This window comes from Synchiropus splendidus, chromosome 15 (assembly GCF_027744825.2).
Source record: "Synchiropus splendidus isolate RoL2022-P1 chromosome 15, RoL_Sspl_1.0, whole genome shotgun sequence".
NCBI lineage: Eukaryota > Metazoa > Chordata > Actinopteri > Syngnathiformes > Callionymidae > Synchiropus > Synchiropus splendidus.
Window position 1 is genome coordinate 6,336,722 of NC_071348.1, and position 23,975 is coordinate 6,360,696.

At 48.3% G+C, this 23,975-nt stretch overlaps 2 protein-coding genes across 5 annotated transcripts; both read left to right on the forward strand.

Annotated features, from left to right (window-relative positions):
- Positions 1 to 86: 86 nt before the first annotated feature.
- Positions 87 to 6,942, forward strand: mios (missing oocyte, meiosis regulator, homolog (Drosophila)). Its single transcript, XM_053887802.1, has 12 exons — positions 87 to 144; positions 677 to 1,552; positions 1,694 to 2,174; positions 2,266 to 2,364; positions 2,430 to 2,684; positions 3,563 to 3,732; positions 4,111 to 4,176; positions 4,388 to 4,546; positions 5,226 to 5,378; positions 5,481 to 5,685; positions 5,779 to 5,908; positions 6,028 to 6,942. Exons 2-12 carry the CDS (start codon positions 734 to 736, stop codon positions 6,116 to 6,118), a joined length of 2,628 nt encoding a protein of 875 aa, XP_053743777.1. The 5' UTR covers positions 87 to 144; positions 677 to 733; the 3' UTR covers positions 6,119 to 6,942.
- Positions 6,943 to 8,163: 1,221 nt separating this feature from the next.
- LOC128771684 (glucocorticoid-induced transcript 1 protein) lies at positions 8,164 to 23,969 on the forward strand. Of its 4 annotated transcripts, none has more exons than XM_053887277.1 (9): positions 8,164 to 8,305; positions 8,401 to 8,753; positions 14,242 to 14,390; positions 20,014 to 20,100; positions 21,182 to 21,271; positions 21,727 to 21,867; positions 21,952 to 22,138; positions 22,208 to 22,328; positions 22,419 to 23,969. In XM_053887277.1, exons 2-9 carry the CDS (start codon positions 8,447 to 8,449, stop codon positions 22,672 to 22,674), a joined length of 1,338 nt encoding a protein of 445 aa, XP_053743252.1. In that variant the 5' UTR covers positions 8,164 to 8,305; positions 8,401 to 8,446; the 3' UTR covers positions 22,675 to 23,969. The 4 variants fall into 4 exon arrangements, with proteins under 4 accessions (XP_053743252.1, XP_053743253.1, XP_053743256.1 ...); XM_053887278.1 differs by having other exon boundaries at positions 21,185 to 21,271; XM_053887281.1 differs by lacking the exon at positions 20,014 to 20,100.
- The last annotated feature ends 6 nt before the right edge of the window (positions 23,970 to 23,975 follow it).

The following is a 23,975-nucleotide window of genomic DNA, read 5'->3' on the forward strand; positions in this document are numbered from 1 at the left end:
GAGTTCAGTTTACTGTGAGCGCCTCCTGCTGGTAAATGCTGCCAGGTTTCTGACGCGGAACCTTATCCACCTGCTGTTTCCCTACACGGCCGTATTTTTAAGCAGCACACAACCAGCGCGGCTCCAGGTCACCAGTCAACATGTGTATGTCAACTCTTTCACTTTGTCACATTTGCGGTGTTGAATTGCTGCTCAACGATGTCGTGGTGATAAACGGAGTTTGATGGTGGTTGCTGGTAGGAGCTACACACTGAATTGACTGTACCTTATCGCTCTTTTCTGCCAGGATAGCATTAGCTCACCGTCATTAGCATGTTAGCAGCGCCACTTTGAGTCACGTGATTTTTTTTGTTTTAGAACAGTTTATCGTTTTTACATTTGCGTTTCTGCTAGTCAGCTTAGCATTCATAAGTTTTCTCTAAACGTTATGGCGTGTACGCTGGTTTTAAGCTTTATTGCGGGTTTTTTTGATAGCCACGTCATTTGCCTTGCATTTGCATGTATGAGGTTGGTTGAAGCCTTTTTAACTTTAAGAATCTTTATCTTCAGCCAAGCACCCATATTGGACTTTAAATGTTTCTCCCTGTGAATGATGGTGTTGAGTGGTGAGTTGGATTGCTGACTGGATGAGTGGAACCTTTCTTGTATCTTACCTTGCATCCTACCTTGTATCCAGATTGTGCACGAAGTCTCGCCCTGATTCATCTGAGAAACTTCTAGCACCTGCTAAACAATGAGTGGCTCCAAGCCGGACATCCTGTGGTCCCCCCATCACCCGGACCGTTATGTCATCTGTGACTCCGAGCTGGGGTTGTACCGCATTGGACCTGTGGGAAACACTGAAACTAAGGCCGGGACTTTGCCACTCTCCGAAGAAACTGCTGCTACTTTGTTAGCCATCAACTCAGACACCCCTTACATGAAGTGTGTGGCCTGGTACTCCAAACATGAGCCAGAGTGCTTGCTGGCTGTTGGCCAGGCCAATGGGAGGGTGGTCCTCACCAGTTTGGGTCAGAGCCACAACTCTGCTTGCAAAGAGCTTGTGGGGAAGGAGTTTGTCCCAAAACATGCGCGACAGTGCAACACATTGGCCTGGAACCCAGTGGACAGCAACCTTCTGGCGGCAGGTTTGGACAAACATCGAGCGGACTTCTCCGTCCTCATCTGGGACATCAGCAGCAAGTTCTCCCCGGAGGCGAGCGCTACAGCAGAGAAGATCCGCCTTTCGTCCGTGGACTCTGACTCAAACTCGGTGGTGACCAAACCTCTTTATGAGCTGGGCCAGAATGACGCATGCCTCTCGCTCTGCTGGCTTCTCCGTGACCCCAAGCTGCTTTTGGCTGGGATGCATCGCAACCTGGCCATCTTTGACCTGCGAAATACTAGCCAGAAGACGTTTGTCAACACCAAGGCCATCCAGGGAGTGACCGTTGACCCGCACTTTCCTGACCGTGTGGCCTCCTTCTTTGAGGGTCAGGTGGCCATCTGGGACCTGAGGAAGTTTGAGAAGCCGGTGCTCACGCTGACTGAGCAGCCCAAACCACTCACCAAGGTTTGTTTGGCCTTTGTTGTCGTGAATGTGGCCCTTTTAAGAGCCCATTAAGAGTCACCTGGTTAGTCAAGGTTACGTTCGTCAGTCTAGTGATTATTAGCTCTTTGATGAAGATGATCGAACCACGCTTCTTATCCTCAGGTGGCATGGTGTCCCACTCGCACCGGCCTCCTTGCAACACTGACACGCGACAGCAACATCATCCGCCTCTACGATATGCAGCACACGCCGACGCCCATCGGCGACGAGACAGAGCCGACCATCATCGAGCGCAGCGTGCAGCCCAGCGACAACCAGATCGGCAGCTTCGCCTGGCACCCGTCCTCCCAGAACCGCATGGTGGTAGTCTCGGCCGCGAATCGAGTCATGACAGACTTCACTGTGTTTGAGCGTATCTCCCTGGCGTGGAGCTCCACCACCTCGCTGATGTGGGCCTGCGGCAGACACCTGTATGACTGTGGAGAGGACGGAAGTGAGGGTGTGATGGAGAGAGACATCGCCACCAAGATGAGGCAACGAGCCCAGTCCATGTACGGGCACGACACCGTCCAAGTGTGGAGGAACCACCTGCTAGCTGGGGGGAACGACCCGCAGCTCAAATCGCTGTGGTTCGACTTGTCCTATATCCTTTTTGTGATTCTGACTTTGAGTGTCCTGTAACACACACTTTCCGCAGTCAGCTTTGACAAGTGGAATTCCTATGCGCATCTCACATATGAAACAGTGTGCTGAGGACGCAGAGCTGAAACTGCAGGGAAACAAGCAGTCGGTGGTTTACTCTGGAATCAAGAACATTGTAAAGATCAGCTCAGGTGAGAAGAACTGACCTGGTTCGCTGACTTCTTCTGTTGTTTCCAACCAGCATGTGTGACTGCAGGTACCTGCGAGAGCCGCAAGTGTTGGAGCGGTTCGGACCGCCAGGCTGATGTGCCACGGTACCACAGTGAGGAGCGTTGCCTGGCCCTACGACTCTGCGGCTGGATCAGTCGAGGGCCAGACGTCGACGTGGAGCCGTTCTTGAGGTCTCTGGAGAAGGAGCGGGAGTGGGAGCGAGCCGCTGCCGTCGCTCTCTTCAACCTGGACATCCGCAGGGCCATCCAGATCCTCAACAAGGGCGCCTCCGCTGACAACGGTCAGTACTGTACAATTTAGGAGCATTGAGAACTGGGGTTCCAAAGAAGCATGGAGTTGCAAAGAAACTGGAGGAAGAGAACAATTGATGAGATTCATGAGGAACAAGGCCATGAAGGTGTGACTAGAGGAGGGTCGGGTGGGGTGGAGGACTGGCTGTGGCATCACTGATGGGAACTGACTTAAGAAAAGAAGAAGTAAAAGTCACAGCTGCTCGCCACACAGCTGGTTCAGTGATACTTTTATCCACATGTAAATGTGAACCAACGTGTCATGACTGAAAAGTCAGTGCAGATGTGCAGGACAGAGCCACTTCAGATGGACAGAGTTGGAGGGGGTTGAATTGAGTGTGTTGCAATGTTGATCTATTTCAACAGGAAATGAGGCAACTGCTCCTCCAAGTTTTGCCTTTTTTGCTATTCGTGCTAAGACATTGTGAAATGAAGTCTGGAGAAGCTCAGCGATCACTGGAGCTTAGCAAATCATTTTTGAAAAGTTGTCATCCACCAATCATTTCACAGCAGTTGTTTACACCGGCTGAGAAAAATTCCACTCATGTAGGTCAAGCATATTTGTGCTGCGTGTTCTAATGAGTATTTCCTGACTGATGGTCAGACTCATTAGATAAGGAGCGTCAGCACCAGCGGCAGGATGGTCCCACTGTTGTGTTGCTAACAGCAACCCAAGCTCATGCTGCTCCTTCATGAGCTCAATCAGAGCTGCAGAGAGGGGGTGTGAAGAATGAGCCGTAGATGAGGAGGCCCAAACATTTCCCACAGAGAAAAAGATTTCCACTGCTAAGTAAAAAAAATGGATGATCATGAGTGTGAATTTGAATAGTAGTTGATGATTCGTTTTCTTGTTTCGCTCTTGTCACAGGCGACCTGAACCTGAATGTGGTCGCCATGGCGCTGTCGGGCTACACTGACGAGAAGTCATCACTGTGGAGGGAGATGTGCAGCGCGCTGCGGCTGCAGCTGAAGAACCCGTACCTCTGCGTCATGTTCGCCTTCCTCACCAGTGAACCTGGATCCTATGACGGCGTCCTGGTACCATTTTCAAATTACCACCTATCAAGAAGTGCTGGAGAGTCCTGATCCACTTGTGGGTGTAACTCCCGTCCGTAGCTTGCAGGACACTGTGCTAAATATCTCAAGAAAACATGAGTGGAATCAGACTCATTTCAGCTGGGAAACAACACAAGGATGAGAAGAGTCTCAGCTTCTCTGTCAGCGCTCATGACACGATGACATTTCTCTCCTTCGTTGCACTGCTTTCTGCAGATTTATCACTGCTTTTATAATTTACGAGGGAAATGGACCGCAGCTTCCCCGGGGGATTAAAAGCTGCTGCAAAATAGCTTTATCTGAATGCAATATTTTCTGAGAACCGTGAGAGGAAGTGTAAATATGTGTCCTGTGTTTCAGTATGAGAGCAGCGTGGCCGTCCGGGATCGAGTCGCCTTCGCCTGCATGTTCCTCAGCGACTCACAGGTCAATTCTCACTTGACTGAAGTAGTAAAAAAAACCTCTGATGATGAAAATTCCAACATACAGAATCAGTAATCAAAGTCATCTCAGTGCTAGAGAATCAAATGCATATTGACAAAAAAATATACATTTATTTAGAGAAAATATTTAAAGGTATTCTAAATGTAGAATCAATCCTTTATTTCGAAATGACTAAGACTGATCTCCTCTGCAGCTGCCACGCTACATTGATAAACTGACCGGCGACATGAAGGAGTCGGGCAACTTGGAGGGGATCCTGCTGACCGGTCTGACCAAAGACGGCGTCGACCTGATGGAGAGTTACGTGGACAGAACAGGCGATGTTCAGACGGCCAGTTTCTGCATGCTTAAGGTGAGTCAGCTAGTCTTGACTTCAGGTTTCCACAGTTTGGCTCCATTACAGGGCCATTGATCTCAGCCACAAAAATGTGACACGCTAAAACGTACGTGTCCTTCGAACCCGGACGAATAGAGTCGTCAGTGTGTTGATGGTAGATCGCCGGCGACGTTTGTTTGTTCTGCAGTCGACTCCGCGAGTGGACCAGCAGGTCTGGCGCTGAGCATCTGTCGATGCTCGTGTTTGTGTTCAAACCTGCTCCAGAATTAGTTGCTCCACTGCAACTGAGTGGAAAAGCAACATGAGCGTGAGCGTGAAAACATTACTTAAGATTCCGAAGAGTTTTGGACTCTGTACTAGCAGTTTAAATGGAAACTCTATAACATGGTATGACAGTGTTGGTCAGTTTACTTGCTAAAAAGCTTGCATCGTAAGGTAGCTAATTGTTAGTGTAACTGCTAATTCAAGTGACGTGGTACTTGACGTGGTACTAGGTTCTGGTTGGACCGGGCTGAACAGAGAATGTGAAAAAAGTGCCTTTAAACAAGCAAATGTGTTTTTAATGATTTGTTGACGTCACCACATAAGCACGGCAGCGTTCCATCTGAGGGCATGGTGCGCTGCTGAGCAGCGGTGCTGCCAAAGTTCACTCTGACCTCTTTTACGACCCAGAGCTGAAGTGTGTCTCCCTCAGGGGTCGCCGGTCGACGTGCTCAAGGACCCCCGGGTGCAGTGCTGGATCGAAAACTACCGCAACCTGCTGGACGCCTGGAGGTTTTGGCACAAGCGAGCAGAGTTTGACATCCACAGAGGGAAGCTGGACCCCAGCTCCAAACCCTTGGCCCAGGTCAGTGGGTTTTGCCTGTAAATAGCTCGGCATCACGTGCTGATGCTGCGCCGAGATTGCACCCTCAACTCGGGCTCACCTCAGCGGGTTTGCTCTCCGCAGGTGTTCGTGAGCTGCAACTTCTGCGGGAAGTCCATCTCTTACAGCTGCTCGGCAATGCCGCACCAGGGCCGCGGCTTCAGCCAGTACGGAGTGAGTGGTTCGCCCACCAAGTCCAAAGTCACCAGTTGCCCCGGCTGTAGGAAACCGCTGCCCCGCTGTGCCCTCTGCCTCATGAACATGGGCACCCCGGTTTCCAACTGTCCAGGTGACTGAGAGAGACTGACTCTGTCCTCCGCACACTCCCTCCCTCCAGCTGGACAAAGACCGGGGATCTAGTGCCTTGTTCTGTTTTCTGCAGGGCCCGGGAAGTCAGAGGAGACGGTGGATCTGATTAGAGAAAACAAGCTCGCTCAGTTCAACAACTGGTTCACCTGGTGCCACAACTGTCGCCACGGCGGTCACGCTGGACACATCCTCAGCTGGTTCAGGTGGGTCCAGTGCTCAAGCTTGTGGTTCCAGCATCCCACTTCTGATACAATGTGTCGCAACAATAGCATTGCTGAGTGAATTGCATCGAGCCGACTGACTTGGTGTGCGACTCTTTCAGGGACCACACTGAGTGCCCGGTGTCAGCGTGCACGTGCAGGTGCATGCAGCTGGACACCACCGGGAACCTGGTGCCCTCTGACAGCAGCTAATCCAGTCAAACCTGTCGGGATCTGGAACCAAACCGAGGCCCGGCGAGCACTAGCCACCATCGTGCCAGGGGACCATGAACCCTCCACTCATAGTCTAGTGAATGTAACAGAGCCGGAAATCAAGAAGGGAGGTGTGTGTGTTTTCACTGATTGATCCGAATCAATATAAGAAAAGGGAGGAAACCCACATGTGCTGCTCTGCTAAGGAGATGCCACACTCAGGAATATTGCTCCGATATCTTCAGAGTCGTCACCAGTTGCCAACTGTTGTGTGTGGATTCGATGCAACACAACGACCATCTTCACATACCTCATTGAGTTTCGGAGAAGTGCACGACAACACTTGCTGTGTTGGTGCTACACTTGACCTGGCAGAGGTAGTGGGAGGGGCCAGCTGGTTGGAGGGTGAGGGGGCTTTCATTCTTGGGTCTATATTCACCCGTCGCCATGAAAGAAGCTTCCAAAAACGGCAGCTGCTCGGCTCTCTGACAAGACCCTCCATATTGTTCTTCTCATAAAGAGCCTCAGCTGCCGGAACCCTAGTGATTCAATGAGGGGACAGTCTGAGCGCGGACCCTCCCTCCACTCTGCCCCGCTCGACACCCGCTAACATACATTTTCATTTAGGCGCCGCATTTGCACCTAAAATCTGTGCGACTGTTCAAGGACAGCCTGCCTGCTGTGTTTTAAGTTTCACCTCCCTTCCTGTATCATGTATTGTCAGATGGAGGAGCTGGGCGGGGGGGCTGCTACTGTATGGGGCTGTGAGGACTGGGGTGCAGTGTGGGCGCTTTTATAAGGTCTGCCAGTCCTTTGTCTGATTCTTTCACTGGTGCAGCAGCCGGAGCGGTCGGAATTTCACCTTTTCACTCTCTTAGTTTTACATTTTAAATAAATTTTGATCACTTGTGACACTCGTCCTTATTTGTTCGGTGAAAACTCAACACGCTTTGTTTGGGGTTGATATTCGGGTGCAGCTGTTGATACCTGAAGAAGCTTTAGATTCTCCAGGAGAGGATTAAACTTGGACTCTATTGGAGCCCTTTGTAAGGTCACATCTCAGACTAGCACTAAAACACCACACCAAAACAGCCTCCCACCCGTAACCATGTGCCCCCCCCCCACACACGCACACACAGTGCCAGTCGACAGCTACAACACATTCTTTAAACCAGTGCAACTACAAATACATGTTTGAACCTGAACAATAATTAAGCTATTACTAGACTGACAAATGCCTAAAATAACACTCAACCCCAAAACAAATGGGCTGCGGAACATCTCAACCAAAACAAACACACACACTAAAGCTCACAAACCTAAATAAAAAATCTCTGCCTCTTCTTGCGGGGAGGCATAATCCTCAAATGCCCCCCACTGTGCCGGCCCTGTGTCAGTCCCGTGTCCGTGGTAACGTGGCGTCTGCTTGGATCATCACAGGCAGGAAGATCAGGGTGAAACAATTGGGACCCTCTGGAGCAAGGGAGTGACACATTTCCTGAAGAGTTGAAGTAGAGTGTGTGTGGACACGAGACACGTCTGTTGTTGTCATGCTGCTTTGCCTTCTTTGGAAAGTTTCTCATCTTGCTCTTTGATAGTTGGGAATTATAGTTAGAGTACAGTTGTGTCAACACATTCTTATTGAATTAATCTCAAACAGGAGGGAGTCGTCTTTCCTGTTGTTGGAATCTCCCATGGCACCAACTTGTTTAACGTTATAAGAAAGACAGGGTCTAAATTTAGCTACTGCTGTCGTATTTGGCAGTTTCTTATGTTGTCATTAATTTTAATGTGAAGTTAAGCTGCTATACAAAACAAAACAGAAAAAAACGGGACTGCATTCGTGTTTATAGAAGAGGCAGAAGTGTAATGTTTTACGTGTCAAGTCTAAACTTAAATGTTGAGCTTACGAACGTTTGGCTGAGGGTATCGCCCATCAAATGGTATCAACCAATCAGTGGCAGTACTGTAACTCTCATCGTCCAATCAAAAGCTGGAGTCCGCAGTTGTAGCCCCGCCTCTTGACGGCAGCCTGTCGTGCTGGAGCAGCAACTCAGTCGGACTGTGATGAAGTGGAGTCTGCAGCAAGAGAGTTGCCCACCGACACTTTTACATCCTTTTATTAGATAAAAAAAGTTGCTCATATTGTTCCTCGAGTCGTCCGAGTCATGTATTGATAACCTAAAGGTAAGTTTATCGCCATAAAGGGCAAGTTCGAGCTTGTTTTCCGCATGAGATATTTTGTAAAAAACAAGAGGCTAACAAGCTAATCTGGCGTCCAGTTCCAGACCAGTTCGACTCGCAGCGGTCCAGAGCCGGTTCTGAAGGATGTCAGCACCGAGTAACTCGCTCCAGCAGCCCAGAGTCAGGCGCAGCAATGCGGGCTCTCCCGGTTCGTATAACAACGGCAGCTGCCGCTTACACCCCATCCGAGCCACCGTGCCTTATCAGCTCCTGCGGCCGGGACAGAGCAGCCCAACGCGGACTCAAAGCCTCCATGTGGGAGCCACGACCAACAGAGGCTCGAGCCCTCCAACCAGTCCGACTTTCGCTCCAGGAAGCGCCATAGCAAAGCAGAGACTCTCCCCAGAAAACAAAGACTCCTCCTGTCTGCCAGAGTCACCGGCCTCCAGAGGTAAAGATTCTCTTGTCAGATGAGAGCACACAGCTAGTTATGGGAAGGAGACGACCAACATACATGCGCATCAAACTTTGATCTGATCGACATCGATGAATTGAAAAAAACTAGTTCAACTTCAGTGTGTAGAGTAAATATCTGTTGTGGGCGCACGTCTGTCCCACTAGTTGATATGATCCAACCGGTCATTGTGGTCTATTGTGGCCATTCAGAACATATGCTGCTGCTGCACATGGTCAACAGAAGGAAGTGGTGTCATGCTCAGCTGCCCTCTGGGAGATGAGCTGGAGGAGGGCTGAGGGCCCTGACATACCTAAATCAGGACCGACAAATTCAAGTGTGTTTTCAAGCCTCATGTGTGTCAGTGGACGGAGGTGATTCTGTAGTCTGTCAATTACACTTTGGACAAATGAAGAAAAGCATTCAAGGTCACTCCGCAGATTCGGTCTTTGGCACACTTGCATGTGTTGGTGTGGACATGCCCCAGCATGCCCGGTGCTTATGGATACACACTCAGATCAGCCCCAGCGATTTTCCTTCCCTGCTGTAGTTCTTTGAGAGAACTTCTCGTCTTATTACCTCCACCAAGGAGGTTATGTTTGCGACAAACATTTGTCTCTCTGACTTCAAAATGACTCGAGGATGGATTTCGATGAAGTTTTCAGGAAGTATGTGAAATGGAACAAGGAACATTCAGTTCTTCTCTAAAGGATTTTCGTGGTGGAGGTTTGCGCTTTCCGAGTGCTTTTCTAGCTTTTCTTTTGGAGTGAAATTTAATTGAGGCGGGGAAGAAGAAAAAAAACTGGAAATGAGTCAGCCATGATTCAGGCTGCCATCACCTCTACTAGTCATTGTAAAACTCATTCATCAAATTTTCATAGTTTAAATGCTAAATACAGTGAGAGGAACGAGATCACAAACAGCCGTGCTCCTGGCCACAGTGTAAACCAAGCATATTCCATTGGAATCTGTGTATTGTCTCTCCATTCTTGAGCTATTAGCACCTCCCAACTACTCTCTTCTCAACACACATGCACCTGACACTGACGCCTAGCGTTTTATAGACCAACAGTAAACCATCTTCATGTATAGTTGTGTATATTTAATGGTCTTTTTGCCGTCCCTTCTCTGCCCCCATTTGATGCAGAACAATTAGTTATACTCAATACCTTAGCTGTTAGTGAAGTATTTTGTCCTGGTTTACGAATAAGCGTGTAGAAATCTGGAAGAAACAGTGTTTGTTCACTCAGAAAGAAGTTGAGCAACTGCTTAGTATGACACTCAACCAGGCTGTTTTCCTGCTCTTCTGTCTTCCCCTTCTCCATTCCTCGCAAAATTGTTTTTTACGTCTTTCTGATCATGTTTGGTCTTTGCCTAGGGATTTAACCCACATTCCACGTTGTAAAACCTATGAAAGCATCCATCAGCTGCCTTTTTTTCCCCAGCTAACTTTGGTGGCTATGAACCAACTAACCAGCAGCAGAAGTACACTGTTATGTTTTGGCAGCCAATTTGTCTCCCTAATTAGAACTAGACCCCTGTGTTGTTGCTCACCTGTGGTGTCCTCAGCCTGGATGTTGTGGCACGACTCATGCTCTACAAGCCGCGGTCTGTTTAACGCGCAGCGGACTGACCCGCCGCTGCCTCATGACCGCATGCCCCGTTGCAGCCAAACCTCAGCGGTGGCTGTGTGTTTGTGGAATTTTTGCTCTTGTGATGCTGCTTTGCTGTTCTCCACATTCCATCATTCTTTCAAAGAACTGACCTCCAACCTTGACCAGCGTACCGTGCGACGCAGGAAATGAAGTCTTTGCCACAACCACGTCGCAACTCCGCACATGGCAGGTGAAGCTTCACCCATGTTCACGCCAGCATGCCTGGCATACCTCAGCGCCCTGAGAGCGCTGAACTTTCACCTCCACTGGTGTGTTGTGTCTCTGCCGACGATGATGGAGGCTTGACCCTCATTCACAGCTCTGATCTCACAGTCCAAACACACCCGGGAGGATTCTGATGGCCTGGTTGTTGGTGTAAACACATGCCAGCTGTTGCACATTATCTTCACCACAGTCTTGTGTAACATCATTTAGCCACTGCTGTTGTTTACAACTGCTTGATACGAGCCACAGATTACTGTCATTTATAGTAAAACTTTGAACCCACTCATTGACTAGGCTGGTTAATGGGACACCAAGGAGCCTGGGAACCGCACAGGAATATGGTCAAAACTACGGTGGATCTCTGACGTGCCAGTTTTTTTCCACCTCACGACCTGCTCAGAACAATTTAGCCCCCAGAGGAAGAGTTTTTGGTCAGTGCTCGAATAGTTCCCGCCACCACGTTAGAATGACCAGACTTGCCAATTCAAAGTCCTGTGACTGTAAAAAAAAAACAAACAGTCAAATTACTGACTCAAACCGATCCCTGCCCTTTTCCTGCTCCTGCATGTCAGTAGCAAAGTTCTGTTTTCACAAAATCTGCTGCGTCAGTGGACCGTTTCTCGGATGTTACTTTTTTTAAATAAACATCACAGGGTTTCACTATCGCACTGTGCAGCAAGCTCATATGTGGTTGTCTCTGCTTTCAGACGTCAGCCTTCACCCTGGCGTGCTGTCAGTCACCCTGAGCATTTGAGTTGATTGGAATTGAGGGGTTTCATTCTCCATGACACATTTTTTGCAAATGAGATCAAGATTATTGCAGTAACTGGTCGTGGACATTGATCATTCTTTGTTGCTCCGGCAAGATTCCTTCTGGAAAGGTCCTCACTCGTGCAGGCGATGTCATGGTGTTTGAGGATTGCTACAGCCTCCATGACAGATTAGCAACCTCATGTGCTCATGATGTTTCTCTCCCGTCTCCTGGCAACTTTTTGTTGATGCCACTGACAGATTTAGATCAGTGTCTTTGACACCAGGCTTTCTTGTAAAATCTTTGGAGGGTTGTGGCTGAGTAGACCTCTGGAGATGTTCTTTTGAGGTTGGGGTAAGGCTGCGGATGTTTCAGTTCAACAGAGTGGCCACCGTCGGCACGCTCAACTGTGTGATGATGACTGGCATGGTCGTCTCCTCCACACGCTGAGACCACAAGGACCAGAGAACGGAAACACTCATGACTCTGCTCATACTCTTGCAAGTTAGAAGTGCTTGCAAGTGCTCAGATCAAACCCATGTTTTGTGTCACATTTAAATGTCAGAAATACTTTCAGCTTCCTCCCTCTTTCACTCAGATGTTCTCAGACTAGTCACAGCATGCTTGTTTTGGGAGTTACCCGCATTGAGAGATGCTAACAATGCTAACAGGCCATTTCCTCACCAGCTGAGGGACAGATGCTGGACAAAAAATGCATCCCATGTTTTTATAGCTGGTGGCTAAGATGAATATCGCAATTTGCATGAGCTTATGCTCCAAGACGTGTCGAACGTGGCTTGAATCGTCCCAGTAACAATAGTTGTGTTTATTGTTTATGTGGCAGAACATTTTCTTTTGTGCATGAAATTTGTTATAGCTTTGTGACAAATGGAGATGCACCAGTGAGGTATGGGCTTCTTCCATGTGAATCAAGACTCCGGAAATATTCAATGTATTTGGGTGACTTCCATTGATTCCGACCGTTTATTCCTATTTCTGCGACTGCGTGTGCTAAATTAAGAAAGCAGCTCTGGATCTCTGTCCGGGGCAACAGGAAACTGCTCTTCAGCGGTTTACTGATTTAACCCACATGTTTGTTTTCACATTCGCTTCTGCTCTACAGTTAATAAACCGCCCATTCATCTCTGGAAATGTCATCGCAGCTCGTCCACTGAAGGAAACCTGACCTTGATATGCATTCGTTTTAAGAGCACAAACTGTTCAATGAGCCGCTAAATACCATTGAGCACCGCTTTGATGTCTCCTCGGCTTTTTTAATACACTTCTCCTGCTCTGTGGTCAGCGGCAGCAGCAAGATGATGGAAAATAGCCACAGTCTCTCAGCGTCGACTCGGTGAATGGAAATGCAGCTCGCTTTGTCTGCAGAGCTTCAGGCAGTCGGACTGTGTCCCGCCTAGCTTACACAGGCCATACCTCTAGGTTTATGGGACAGTGTGTTCTATAGACAGAGCAGCAATGATGGACGGTGTGGTTGTGCGAGTGGAGGGGAGCCTTGTGTACATAGTTTGGTTGGTTTGTGTTCGTTTGCTTGCTCATGAGCAATCACCCGGCCCTACGAGGGCGAGGAATCTAACGTGCGGAGCAATTGATGCACCCATGGTGGATGGAAATTTAACACTCAGCTAAATAAAAAAAAATAAAACGATCATCCTAGTGTTAGTGTGTATAGTTGTCAGTAAGTGAACGGGCATCCTCAAATGAAAAGCTGATTAAAAGTGGAAGTGTGAACCAACATGTGACGGGTCCTGTCACACATGTAGTCCACAGTGTTCTCTACTGTAGGAAGAAAAAAAGTTAATTGAGTCGTGTACTACAAACTTCAACCAACTCTTCTTTCTAAAAGTCCGGTTGACGTCTGTCAACACTAACACTTGGATGTTTGTGAATTTAACACAAGTCCAAAATGAAGTCAGCGGCTTCTGATTCTCTCCGGAGCTGCCCCACACAGTAGACGCCTCTGACGTTTTATTTTATTTATTTATTTATTTATTTCATGTTTTGCTTTCCCTTCTTCACTGCATGTGAGTGCAGGAATGTGGATGCTGGCAGTACTGATGTGCGCTGCAGTGTGGTTGTTTATCAGCGCGGCGTGTTCCTCCACTGCCAGCTGACAGCTCCACACAGCATCGTCTTCTCCTGCCCAGACAATAACATTCGCTCCAGGCCTCTGAGAGATTGAGAAACGGAGGCTGTCGTATAAATGAATGTGACAAGCTTGAGTTTGTTGGCAAACGTTCCGTGCTGCACTCTGGGTGTCTCGATCTAGTTTCTAGTGAAGGAACGATTATTTGTTCTAAGCGTTTGTCAAATGAGAGCCGAGTTGTTGTTGTTGTTTTTTTTACTCAATATATGTGTCCTCTCCAGTCAAGAAACATGGTATGATCTGGCCCTGAAGACTCCAGACTAATATATCTGGCTTTGAATCTTGATATGGTAGCAAAAACACACCTCTTGTTTGTGACAGAAATACAGAACTAAAAGACAAGTTTTAATGAAAAACTATGAATCAAAATGCAACTAAACTTGAACAAAAGCTTTTCCCGGTAAAAATAGAAATTTTGTGCTTTAAAAAATCTGGTAAAGAACATTGTAGATGTAATATTTATATTTAGTTTATTTATGTTAATATTTTTTATTTTTATCCCTAACCCAAGATTTAAAAAAGATTTAAAAATTGTGTTGAGCTGTCAGATTTTGGGGATATTTGTAGTTGATTTTGCCACCCCTGCCCCAAAAAAAGACAAACCAGAAATGCAACTGGTCAATTGTGTTTGGGCCCAAGTTTGAACTTGAATTTCCACTTTGCTTTATTGGCTGCATTTGCTCTTCACAGCAGAAAGATCCAAGCCTCAAACTCGGAACTCCAGCGCCATCAGGCGAACATCCTCCCTCGACGCCATCACAGGACCGTACCTCACCGGCCAGTGGCCCCGGGACTCTCACGGACCTTACCCTTCCCACATGAAGGACAAAGCCACGCAGGTACGTGTCAGTCCATCGAGAAACCAAAGAGTTTTGAGCGTCTACTGAAGGACTGACTGGTGGTTGTCAGTGTCAGGTGCGTGAGCACAGATTGATCGGGAAATAACTGCTTGATCTTCCTGTTAAGGACTAACTATTCACGCTCTGATGGGGAAATGTACGTGTCCAATCATAAAACAATATCACAGTAAAAACCGGGAAGGGTGTTTCACCACCTCATCAAACCCTGATGCTAAAGTATCTGAGGCTTTTCAAGTGTCTGGTCTTACGTATTGCTTCTCTAATGGGGTCTGTTGCTGCGGGATGGAGAGCTCTCACTTCGTCAATCAAGAAAGCTATATTCAGCAGCCCTACTGTAGCGTAACTGAAACTGTGTCCCTCCAGACAGAGCCTGGCGATAACTTCACGTCACGCACTTCAGCGGCACACATGCTCCAACCTGATATGTAGCTTGGCTCCCAGCAACTGGGCCGGTCTTGTGTGTGGACGTGGCCTGATAATCTTCAGAGAGCAAGTGGAGGCTCAATTCATCATATTCAGGAAGCAAGATAAAGCATGTTAGCATGACACGGGAAAACAAGTTAAAACAACACAGTTTTGGTGAATTGAAAGCCTCATTAAGAGTGCCTGGTCGATCTCAAGATTCGGCCCTGTTTTTCATTCTTTAGGACGGACGGACTATTTGTCAAAATGAGATGGAAACTTGATCATAGCAAAGAAAAATGCTGATGTATTTGAAGTTCTGAAAGCCCATGTAAGGATGTGAACTCCCCCTCAGATCACCCACTACTCTTGTGAGCTGGAATGGTGGATTTTTTGTCTTATGAACGAAGACTGAATATGTATGATGAAGACGAGCCTTGCTGCCTTGTTGCTCACAGAAGCCTTTTCATGTGTGTGAAAGGAGGCAGCAACCCTCATTTACATGAGTTTCATCCCTTCCAGCGCTCGTGGACCTCGCCTTTCTTTGTACGTGGGCCGGGAAGCAGCGAGAGGGCTCTGCTCAATCCCTTCGAGTAGCTGTATGCAGAGTAAACACTTGTAATGACAGGCTTCCTGTTCAGGAGGGGAGCTGATGAAATGGAAAATCAATTTACTGAGCACCGCACTCGTAGCCCACTTGCTCTTCTTCCTGGCAGGTTCATGATCCGACCAATCATGTTTTCAGAAATGATTCTGAAACTGGGGCGGCCCCCCAAGTGTACGGCATGTGGCTGCAGTCTTCAGACTGGTGTGAATGGACGTGACTAATGTTTGACTTTGAGTCACCTGTGGTGATAGCTCGGCCACATGGCTGCTCTCCAACACTCCCTCTGTCAGGCTGGAAACTAGTCCTGTATTCCATCCTAGCGGCAGCGAGGAGCTCCCTCTGTATACCACGAAACCTGACAAGGATTATGAAATCAGTTGACACACTAGGATGATTTGCTATTTCCGGCTGCTGAGAATTGACTGATATTTCTTTGAAATGAGCTGAGACATTTCACAAGGAAGGGGAAGTAGAGCTACATTTTATAATGATATATTTTTTTTATTTTACTGGTAGCCATGTGCTCGATTATTATTATGAGAGAGTTCCTGTTCTGCCATCTGACCTGCACCTATAAGATGGCACCCCATGGTTTTGCCAAATTTCTGCGCATGATGTGCTGTACACGTTTAAATTTGGGATCTGTTCCATGGCAACAAAGGAGCTCTGAATATGCATTTGAATGTAGCCTTTAGTCCGAGTGCGCTAGCTCACAAGGAGTTGCCTCTAACTGTGATGGTCAGCAGACCAACAGCACTGTACCATAACAGCCGGCGAGCGCTGTGAGCGGACAATGTTATTATGACGACTTGAGGAATCCTTTGAATCAAATATGACTGAAGTCCAAGTCAAGCTGACTGGCGTCCACGCCTCTGTGTGGCGTTATATAAGAGAAGATTTACAGTTTGGTGTCGAACCACTGAAAACTTGTCAGATATTTCCTCCACATTTGCAAACAAAACTCAACAGTTCAGAGTGCACAAACTTCCCCGAGGTTATTCAGAGAGCACTTCCTGTTCATGAGCAAGGCCTGGATTCAGACAAAAGCATCCTGCCTTCTTTTGTCCGGAGCCGTACCAGTTAAGATCTGCTCTCCTTGGAGCTGGAACTCTGTATAGAGGTGAAGTTGTTTGCACCTGTCCCCTGGGCGGCCGAGGCGGCCAGCACAAATCCCACTGCCTACCACCTGGCCCTTGTGGCTGCGCAGCCAGGCTGGCTTTTGTGTGTGAGACGAGGAGCAGAGGGCCCATACATATGCTAATGCTCGGGCCGGGATCTCTCGGCGTTACAGAACCCTGCTAGCGTCTTTATGAAAATAAAGACCCTTCAACTTCAGACCCACCTCTAAGACACCCTCACGCACATCCATTCAATGAAGTTTGTCTGGCAGCTTTACTGTTGTTAATCTGTCAAGATTTATATCATGATATTTGTTTTGGGTTTTTTTTGAGAGACAGAGAACTGAGACATTCGTAGACCTCACATAGTCGATCTCATGGGTGATGCAAACCACTTATAAACCCAGGTGTAGCTCAGTCCAGAAAAGACTTGCAGAAATATTAGCTGGAGTTGTGGTGGCTATAGAAATCAAATATAGCTGTTAGAACACTTTTCAATATATGTAAATGGTAAAAAGAACTCAGCTGTTCTGTGACTATTTGACGTGAGAAAAATCATTCCGTGAGAAGAATAGCTGGCTGTGGAACACACATTTGCCCTTCCAAATAAGCTCTTGTGCCACTAGTCAGTGACCTGAGATAAATATTTTAGAGGGTTTCTTTGTGTGGAATGTTATCACTGACTTTTGTTGACGATTCTTTCCCTGTTTGGTCGATAACACACATTTTCGAGCTTCGAGTTTCTACCTCAACAGATGGAAGTGTATCACAATTATTTTTTAGTCTGGTTGTGTTTTCGCTCGCGTGTCTCTGCATGCAATCCAAACAAGCAGCAGAAATTCCGCCGCGGCTCCATAGAAGAGCGGTCATTATTTCCTGCCAGATTCTTGAGGATGTAGCCGACATGCAGAGGGATGGGTGTGAGCTCTAGTGGGAGGCGAGCCACCGGCCACGGTCACACTTTTATCTTTGCGAGTGAGCACTATCTGGCTCAACACCTGGTGCGCCAGGCTGCAAAGCACACAGCTCAGGACGGAAGTCCACAGTGAGCATGATAAAGGGCCTCCGAGGTAAATAAAGGTGGGTGTTCTTCCTAACAGACAATTTGCTTCATAGATGGCTTGCGGTAATATGAACTGCCTTCTGTTGAAGCACCGCCTGAGGAAGTATTTGCTGTGTGTCATCACAACTGTTCCGTTACAGGTGGGAACATTCTTATGGCAATTCAACATGTCGTATTGTTTTCAAGTCCAATAAAATACCTGCACCACAAAAGCTGCAACTCCTAAGAAAGTTATGGTCAACTTTAGAAGTATTTTACCGACAAAACAAAGGGAGCAGAAGTGGCCCTATGAGGACTGATTTGGACTTCCTGATCAGTGGTCTTGATATACGTTGGGCTAGTGTTTGAGCGACCATTGCGATTCATGGGCCTGTGGGTGCTATTGTGATCTGCCTGGGAAACACGCATTAGGTTGCACTTTAGTTTTGGTTGAAGCCTTGTTAGATGTCTTGGTTGTAACTTCTCTTGGGGAACCTGTTTACAATACTAGCTGCCAATCATTTCGCTGAGGCACATGTAGCGACTAGCATGCCTGACGTCACTGAACATCTGTGAGAATTTAGTTTTTCCCTCTCAGTGAAGCCCTCCTGCCCTTTTGCTGCAATCCTCATTCTGCTGTGCCGGATTAGACTTGGAAGTCCCTCAATGTTTGGCACCGGCATCAAACGGCACGAACAATCCCACAGTCCGTGCGCAACTTGTCAATGCTAAAGGCTAGCTCCACATCTGTTGCCCCGGCACACTGGTCCTTCTTTGTGAGAGCACAAGCAGCCGTTTGACTCTCCCGGCAGCACTGGGAGAAGCAGAGCCAGCGGGCCAGCGCAGACGCCTTCACGGGTGTTCCTCATTATTCACAGGGTGATATTCCAGACCATAGCGGGGGATTGTGCAGCACTGGAGAGCCATAGAGCTTTTTCTGTTGCTGTGAGGTCAGATGCGGAGCAGAGTGACGACACTGACATTTAAGCCCGGCCACTGCTCTCGGCTTGACCGCCATCGAGTCCGGGGTCTGAGGGCAGGAAGTGTGAGGTTACGGACAACCTGATGAAACATCCACTGTTTCTGTTGCGCGCTGAATACATTTACATAAATAGTTGCATTTGTTGTTACTGCAGAGGTCCGGGGACAGAACATCTTGGTGCTTCCCGCTGGAGAATCCCTCTGTGACAGCATCTTATCTGACTTCAGTTGGGACATCGCCAATGGACTTGGAGGAATTTAAGACTAGTCATGATGAAACTCGACGAGGTGGAGTCCAGAGCCCCTCGGTCTCTTGGCTTCTCTTAAGAGTGTCTTCCGTTGTGTTGATGTCTTTGATGACTGGAACTGGGGCTCACGCACGTCACCTGTGTGGCAGGTGGCCTGGCTCTCAGGTAGCCATGAAGATGCGGTGGTCCTGTAATTACCTGATGAAGCTATGTTTTGCTTGTTAAATCTGATAATGGCTCCGACAACCGCGAGCGAGTCTCCCACAGATGTATTTACGCTTTAACAGGACTCACTAATGGAAGCAATCAGCCGCCATGACTGCCGCTCCTCTGGGATCCGGCCTCCTGATTGTTGTGCTGCTCTTTATTGATTCCAGATTTCGGGCTCGCTCTTGAGCGCATGCCATGCTGCAGCCCACATCTTACTCAAGTCCTTATCCAAATATTTTACTGTGGAGGGAGTGTGCGTAGATGCTCCCATGAGCTGTTTGGTTCACTGAGATTGTTTGGTTTATAAGTCGATCACCTCTCTACAGTTTTTATCCAGTTTATTTGTCTTGTCAGTCTCTGCTGCTTCACTTCTTCAGTCAGTGGCTCCATGTCGTCTTGCCTGTGTTAACTTCTTAGTCTTCTGTCTCCCATCTGATAACTGTCTTCAGTGTTTCAGCTCCTTTGTCTTGAGAGCCTCTCCACGTCCTGCTCTTTCGGGTCTCCTCTGTTGTCCTCTTTTTATCGACTCACCCTTCTTTCTCAATCTCTTCTGTTGCTTTTGCTATTCTCCACTGTCTTTTCAGTCTTTCAGAAGTTCTTCTTCTTTGACGTAGTCATTCATCATCTCTCAGCTGCTTTCTTCTCTAACTTCGACTCGGGTTAAATTTTCATGTCCTTATTTCCATCGTCCGTCTTTTCAGATTCTCTTTCTGCTCCAATTGCTACTTGTCTCAGTCTTGTCTTGATATTTTCATCCTTCACTGTGTCTCTTTCTTCTTATTCTGCAGTCCTTGGCTCATCACACTCAGGTCCAAACCTTGTTTTGTGTTGGTGGTGGGCTTCAGCATCTGTGTGGGTTTTCATGTGGGCAGTACGCAGTGGAGCAGTCCTGACTTCAGTTTCATCATGGAACACGAGTGATCGCCTTGCTGTGCTGCACCTCTACTTTTCGTGTTGCAAATTTAATTGTGCCGATTCATCTCTTTTGTGTCAGACTCCGAGTCTGTGGTTGGACGAGGCGTCAGAGCTGGGGAGTCACCAGAGGTCGGCGTCCTGGGGCAGCGCCGATCATCTCAAAGAGGTAGATTCACAAACGCTTACTCATTGTTCCTGATTCTCAGTCGACATATCCGCCCTCAGAAGTCTCAGGCAGTCGAACCTCTCCTCTAAGCATCTTATCAAACGTACATCAAAGTGAGAGCGAGCAGTAAATTGCAGAAATCAAAACGCCATTCATTATTTATTGACTACTAGAACACGACCTGCTCTTGTTCTTGTGAGCTGACGACTGGTGCTGGCAGCTGCCTCGCCAGTGTTTTGGTTGTGTTCAGTGATCACTTTGCTGATGTGTTTTGTCGGTCAGTGTTGGGCCCAAATGTTCTTGGGGCTGCTTTCCTCTCCTCACTCTGCAGCCACATGCAGCTAATTAGGTCTGCGGCTCTCCTCGCCACAGTCTAAATATACCTCCTTCTCCTGCTTCCAGTCAGCCCTGTTGTTGTTGGATCCTGGGCTCATGAGGACCCTCAACTGGTTCCCAACACAACTGCATCAGCCATGTTTTCACTTCCATGTTTGCGAGACCCGACAAGTTTTTTTATGGCTTCTTCTTCTTCCTAATCCCGACTGCCGTGTGTTATTGTGTCACGCTTCAGTCGAACTTTAACCCATTCAGCTACACACTCTGACTCTGTTTTCGTTCATAATGATCCAGGCTCTGCTGCTGTCATGTACAGCAGCAGAGTTCTGGTCCAGGCTGCAGAGAAGAATGGCTCACTCAAGAGCAATCATCACCCACTTTCTGAGTTCAAGCACTAATGTGGCAAGATATTGTTGCACTCGGGGAGAAATCCTCATTAGAAAGCGTTGGGCGACCAGTAAAAAAAAAAAAAAACATTTTAAAAAAAGTGAGTGAATGAGCGCTGGTGTCGTCCTGAGAGCACCAACTTGACCTCAGCTGCTCGTGATCATCAGCAGGTGGATCACTGACGTAGTCTGAACATGTGTGACTGCCCAAACTGAAAGGAATTCTGCAGCATTTCTGCTAAAATTCCTGCTAAAAGACGATCTGTGTCAGAGCTGGAGCATCGGGCGCTTCACACTCCAGTTTGTTTGGCTCCTCCTGAGAGAGGTCTGCACACTGACTCTCCCTGCTTCTCTTCCAGCAGATCGCAAAGCTGCGGTTTCAGCTGCAGCGAGGCAAACAGACAGGCCGACCCGGCAAAGATCCCGGCTCCGCGGCCGGACCGGCGCAGGTGAGTGGCGACGCAGTGGCCATCGGACGTGGGCGGCTCAGTTCACGTAGGGTGTTTGAGGTCGAGTTAATGAGTCTCCATGTCGACCAGCTGTGTCAAGAGCAGAGGGAACATGCACAGACAAGTCCCGAGCCGTGTTTGCTCTTTGCTCACCCACAAAGTCAGCTTCACAGGCGAGCCGTGTCTTGGTGGGACGGCTGAGTGCTGAGCTGTTGACGAGAGTGCAAGTTTGTCTGTTGTAGTTTCACATTCTGTTGTCAGAGTGAAGTGAAAAACCATAGTGGTCATCAAATTGAGTTAGTCCTGTTGCTACGTGGTGAAAACATGAGCCTGAAAGTGAAATCTTGTTGACACCTACGAAAGCAGTCAGTCATGGTGAGCGTGCATGAGGCTTTTCTGGTGAGGGGTTGTGTAGCAAATGTTGTCACTCCTGCAAACTCTTCCTTTCCTTGCAGCACAAGGGAACGTCGGCAGCCTGGGCCGTCATCCCGATGTCCAAGTCCTGGATGTCCCGGGTGCCGAGCAGCGTGGAAGGAATCAACCACGAACTTGAGAACATGTTCATCCGGGAAGACTTGGAGCATGGCGGGATCCAGGTGGGAAGTACCTCCATCCCCGACCAGCGGGCGGAGAAAATCGTCGGATGGTTACTCACGGTCACGTTCACACGCTCTCCTCAGTCCATGGACGTGGTGGACGGCCGGCGCGCCCCTCTTCCTCTTCCTCGCTACAGCTGCGACACCCGAGACACAGACACTCAGGCACCATCTAGTGGTGAGTCCAGCCCATCGCCAGGCCCCTGCAGCCCTGATCAGCTGCTGCACTCGCCTGATGGAAGCCCCTGCTCCGCCGAGGACGTTGACAAAGGTGTGACGAGTGAAAGGTCAACATTTGAAGGAAAACAGACTGAGAGTGTGACAGTGTGTGTGTCTGCAGATGGTGTGTGCAGCTCTCCGCTGCCCAAGTTCGCCACGTCTCCCAAACCCAACAACAGCTACATGTTCAAGCGGGAACCTCCAGAAGGCTGCGAGAGAGTCAAAGTCTTTGAGGAGCTGGTGTAAGTAGAGACCTGTAACGGTTTGACTCGTTGTGTCTGTCCACGTCAGTTTGGTCGTCATGGAAACATGGAAGCTGCTTCTTTCCACAGGTCGGGCAAATCCAAAGGCTTCCCTCTCTTCTCGTGTCCCGACAAAAACAAGGTGAATTTCATCCCACGCGGCTCGGCCTTCTGTCCCGTCAAGCTCCTCTGCTCCTCCTTCTTCTCCCCCGTCAGTCTCCACGGCAACAACACCCTGGATTCTGAGGCGTCGAACGCTGACGGCAGCGCAGAGCGCCGCAGCCCCGACAGTGAGGCGGACGGATCCCCGCAGCTCGTCCTCACCAGCGCCACCTCAGGGTTCTGAACGAGGTCACCAAGTAACTTGCACATGTTAAAACTAATATTAGCCAGCAGGGGGCGGCGCTGTCCGGACTGTGGTTTCAGAACTGTAAGGATGGCCCTCTTTCACTAACACCATCTCTATGATGACAGAATAGCTTTTTTTTTTTTCCTCTGCGTTGGCTTCACGCGAGCTCAGAATCGGACGTGCTAGTGTGACGGAGCCGTGGACGCAACAAAACACACCAATGAAGAGCACTCGTTCAACTCTCCGACATCGTCTTCCACTCTTCCCTCTAGAGACCTATCAGCTCTTAGCGTCTCTGCATAAGTGGCATGTGACAGTTGGACCACGGTCACGTCGACCGCTCGCGATCCCATAAACGGGATGGGACCAACTCCAAATGTTTCAAGACACCGTTAATTCATTCCACTCACGCTGTGAGCGTCTCAACGTTCTGTTGACTTTGTAATGCGGCCACTGAAGGTTGTCATTAACCATAGCTGCCGGTCATATGACCACAGGTTCGCGTTCATGTTCACAAGTTCACAATGACATTCATCCGCTAAAATAACATTGCGGCTTGACGGTACTTTTATTATATCCCAATTTTACTGTGCAGTCACAGTAAACGTCCACGTGGGGTCGCCATTTCAACTTTCTTGGTTTGAAAAAGGCTTCATTGTTCAGGCCTCGTGTGCCCACTAGATGGCACTGTGCTCTACGGTATTTGGCGACCCGTGATGGTGGTCTGCACCTCGATTGGATTTCATCGTCACACAATGAAAATGAAGTGAAGTGAAGTTCTGATGACCAAACGTCAAAATATAAATGACTTGGATCCTGTGACGCTAAATAAGAAAGCTTCAAGTGTTGGCATCGTCATTCAAGGACAACTTGTGAAACATTTCTTGAAGACAGAGTTTGAAGTTAATGCAGGGAAGTCATGACACGACTAGTTGGTTCATCCACACGACCCTCTGAGTTCGAAGTTCAAATGAGCGACAATCAGCCTTCGACTGAGCGACGTTGGTTTTATAACGCCGCATCACGACGTGCTTCCCTGCCCTCGCTGGAGAAGTGAACCCCCAACTGCCTCTCTGACTTCCATGCAGACCAAAGTTCACCGAGCGTTTCAGAAAACTGGCCCAGCACTTAGGAGAGAAGCCCCAGTCTTCAGAGTGCAATAGATCTGCTGAACTTTATAAGGACGACGACCAAAACCCACACGCAGAGAGAAACGTTTCTAGACTTGTTAGCATGTTTGTTTACTCGGCTTTTGTACGTAGATCCTGTTTTTCAATAAAGAAACCAAAACACCTGCA

Coding starts and splice junctions, on each gene's coding strand:
- mios (XM_053887802.1), top strand. CDS start 734: ATGAGTGGCTCCAAGCCGGACATCCTGTGGTCCCCCCATCACCCGGAC. Junction 1,553..1,693: donor AGCCCAAACCACTCACCAAG/GTTTGTTTGGCC, acceptor TCTTATCCTCAG/GTGGCATGGTGTCCCACTCG. Junction 5,909..6,027: donor CACATCCTCAGCTGGTTCAG/GTGGGTCCAGTG, acceptor CGACTCTTTCAG/GGACCACACTGAGTGCCCGG.
- LOC128771684 (XM_053887277.1), top strand. CDS start 8,447: ATGTCAGCACCGAGTAACTCGCTCCAGCAGCCCAGAGTCAGGCGCAGC. Junction 8,754..14,241: donor AGAGTCACCGGCCTCCAGAG/GTAAAGATTCTC, acceptor TGCTCTTCACAG/CAGAAAGATCCAAGCCTCAA. Junction 21,868..21,951: donor TGGAGCATGGCGGGATCCAG/GTGGGAAGTACC, acceptor CGCTCTCCTCAG/TCCATGGACGTGGTGGACGG.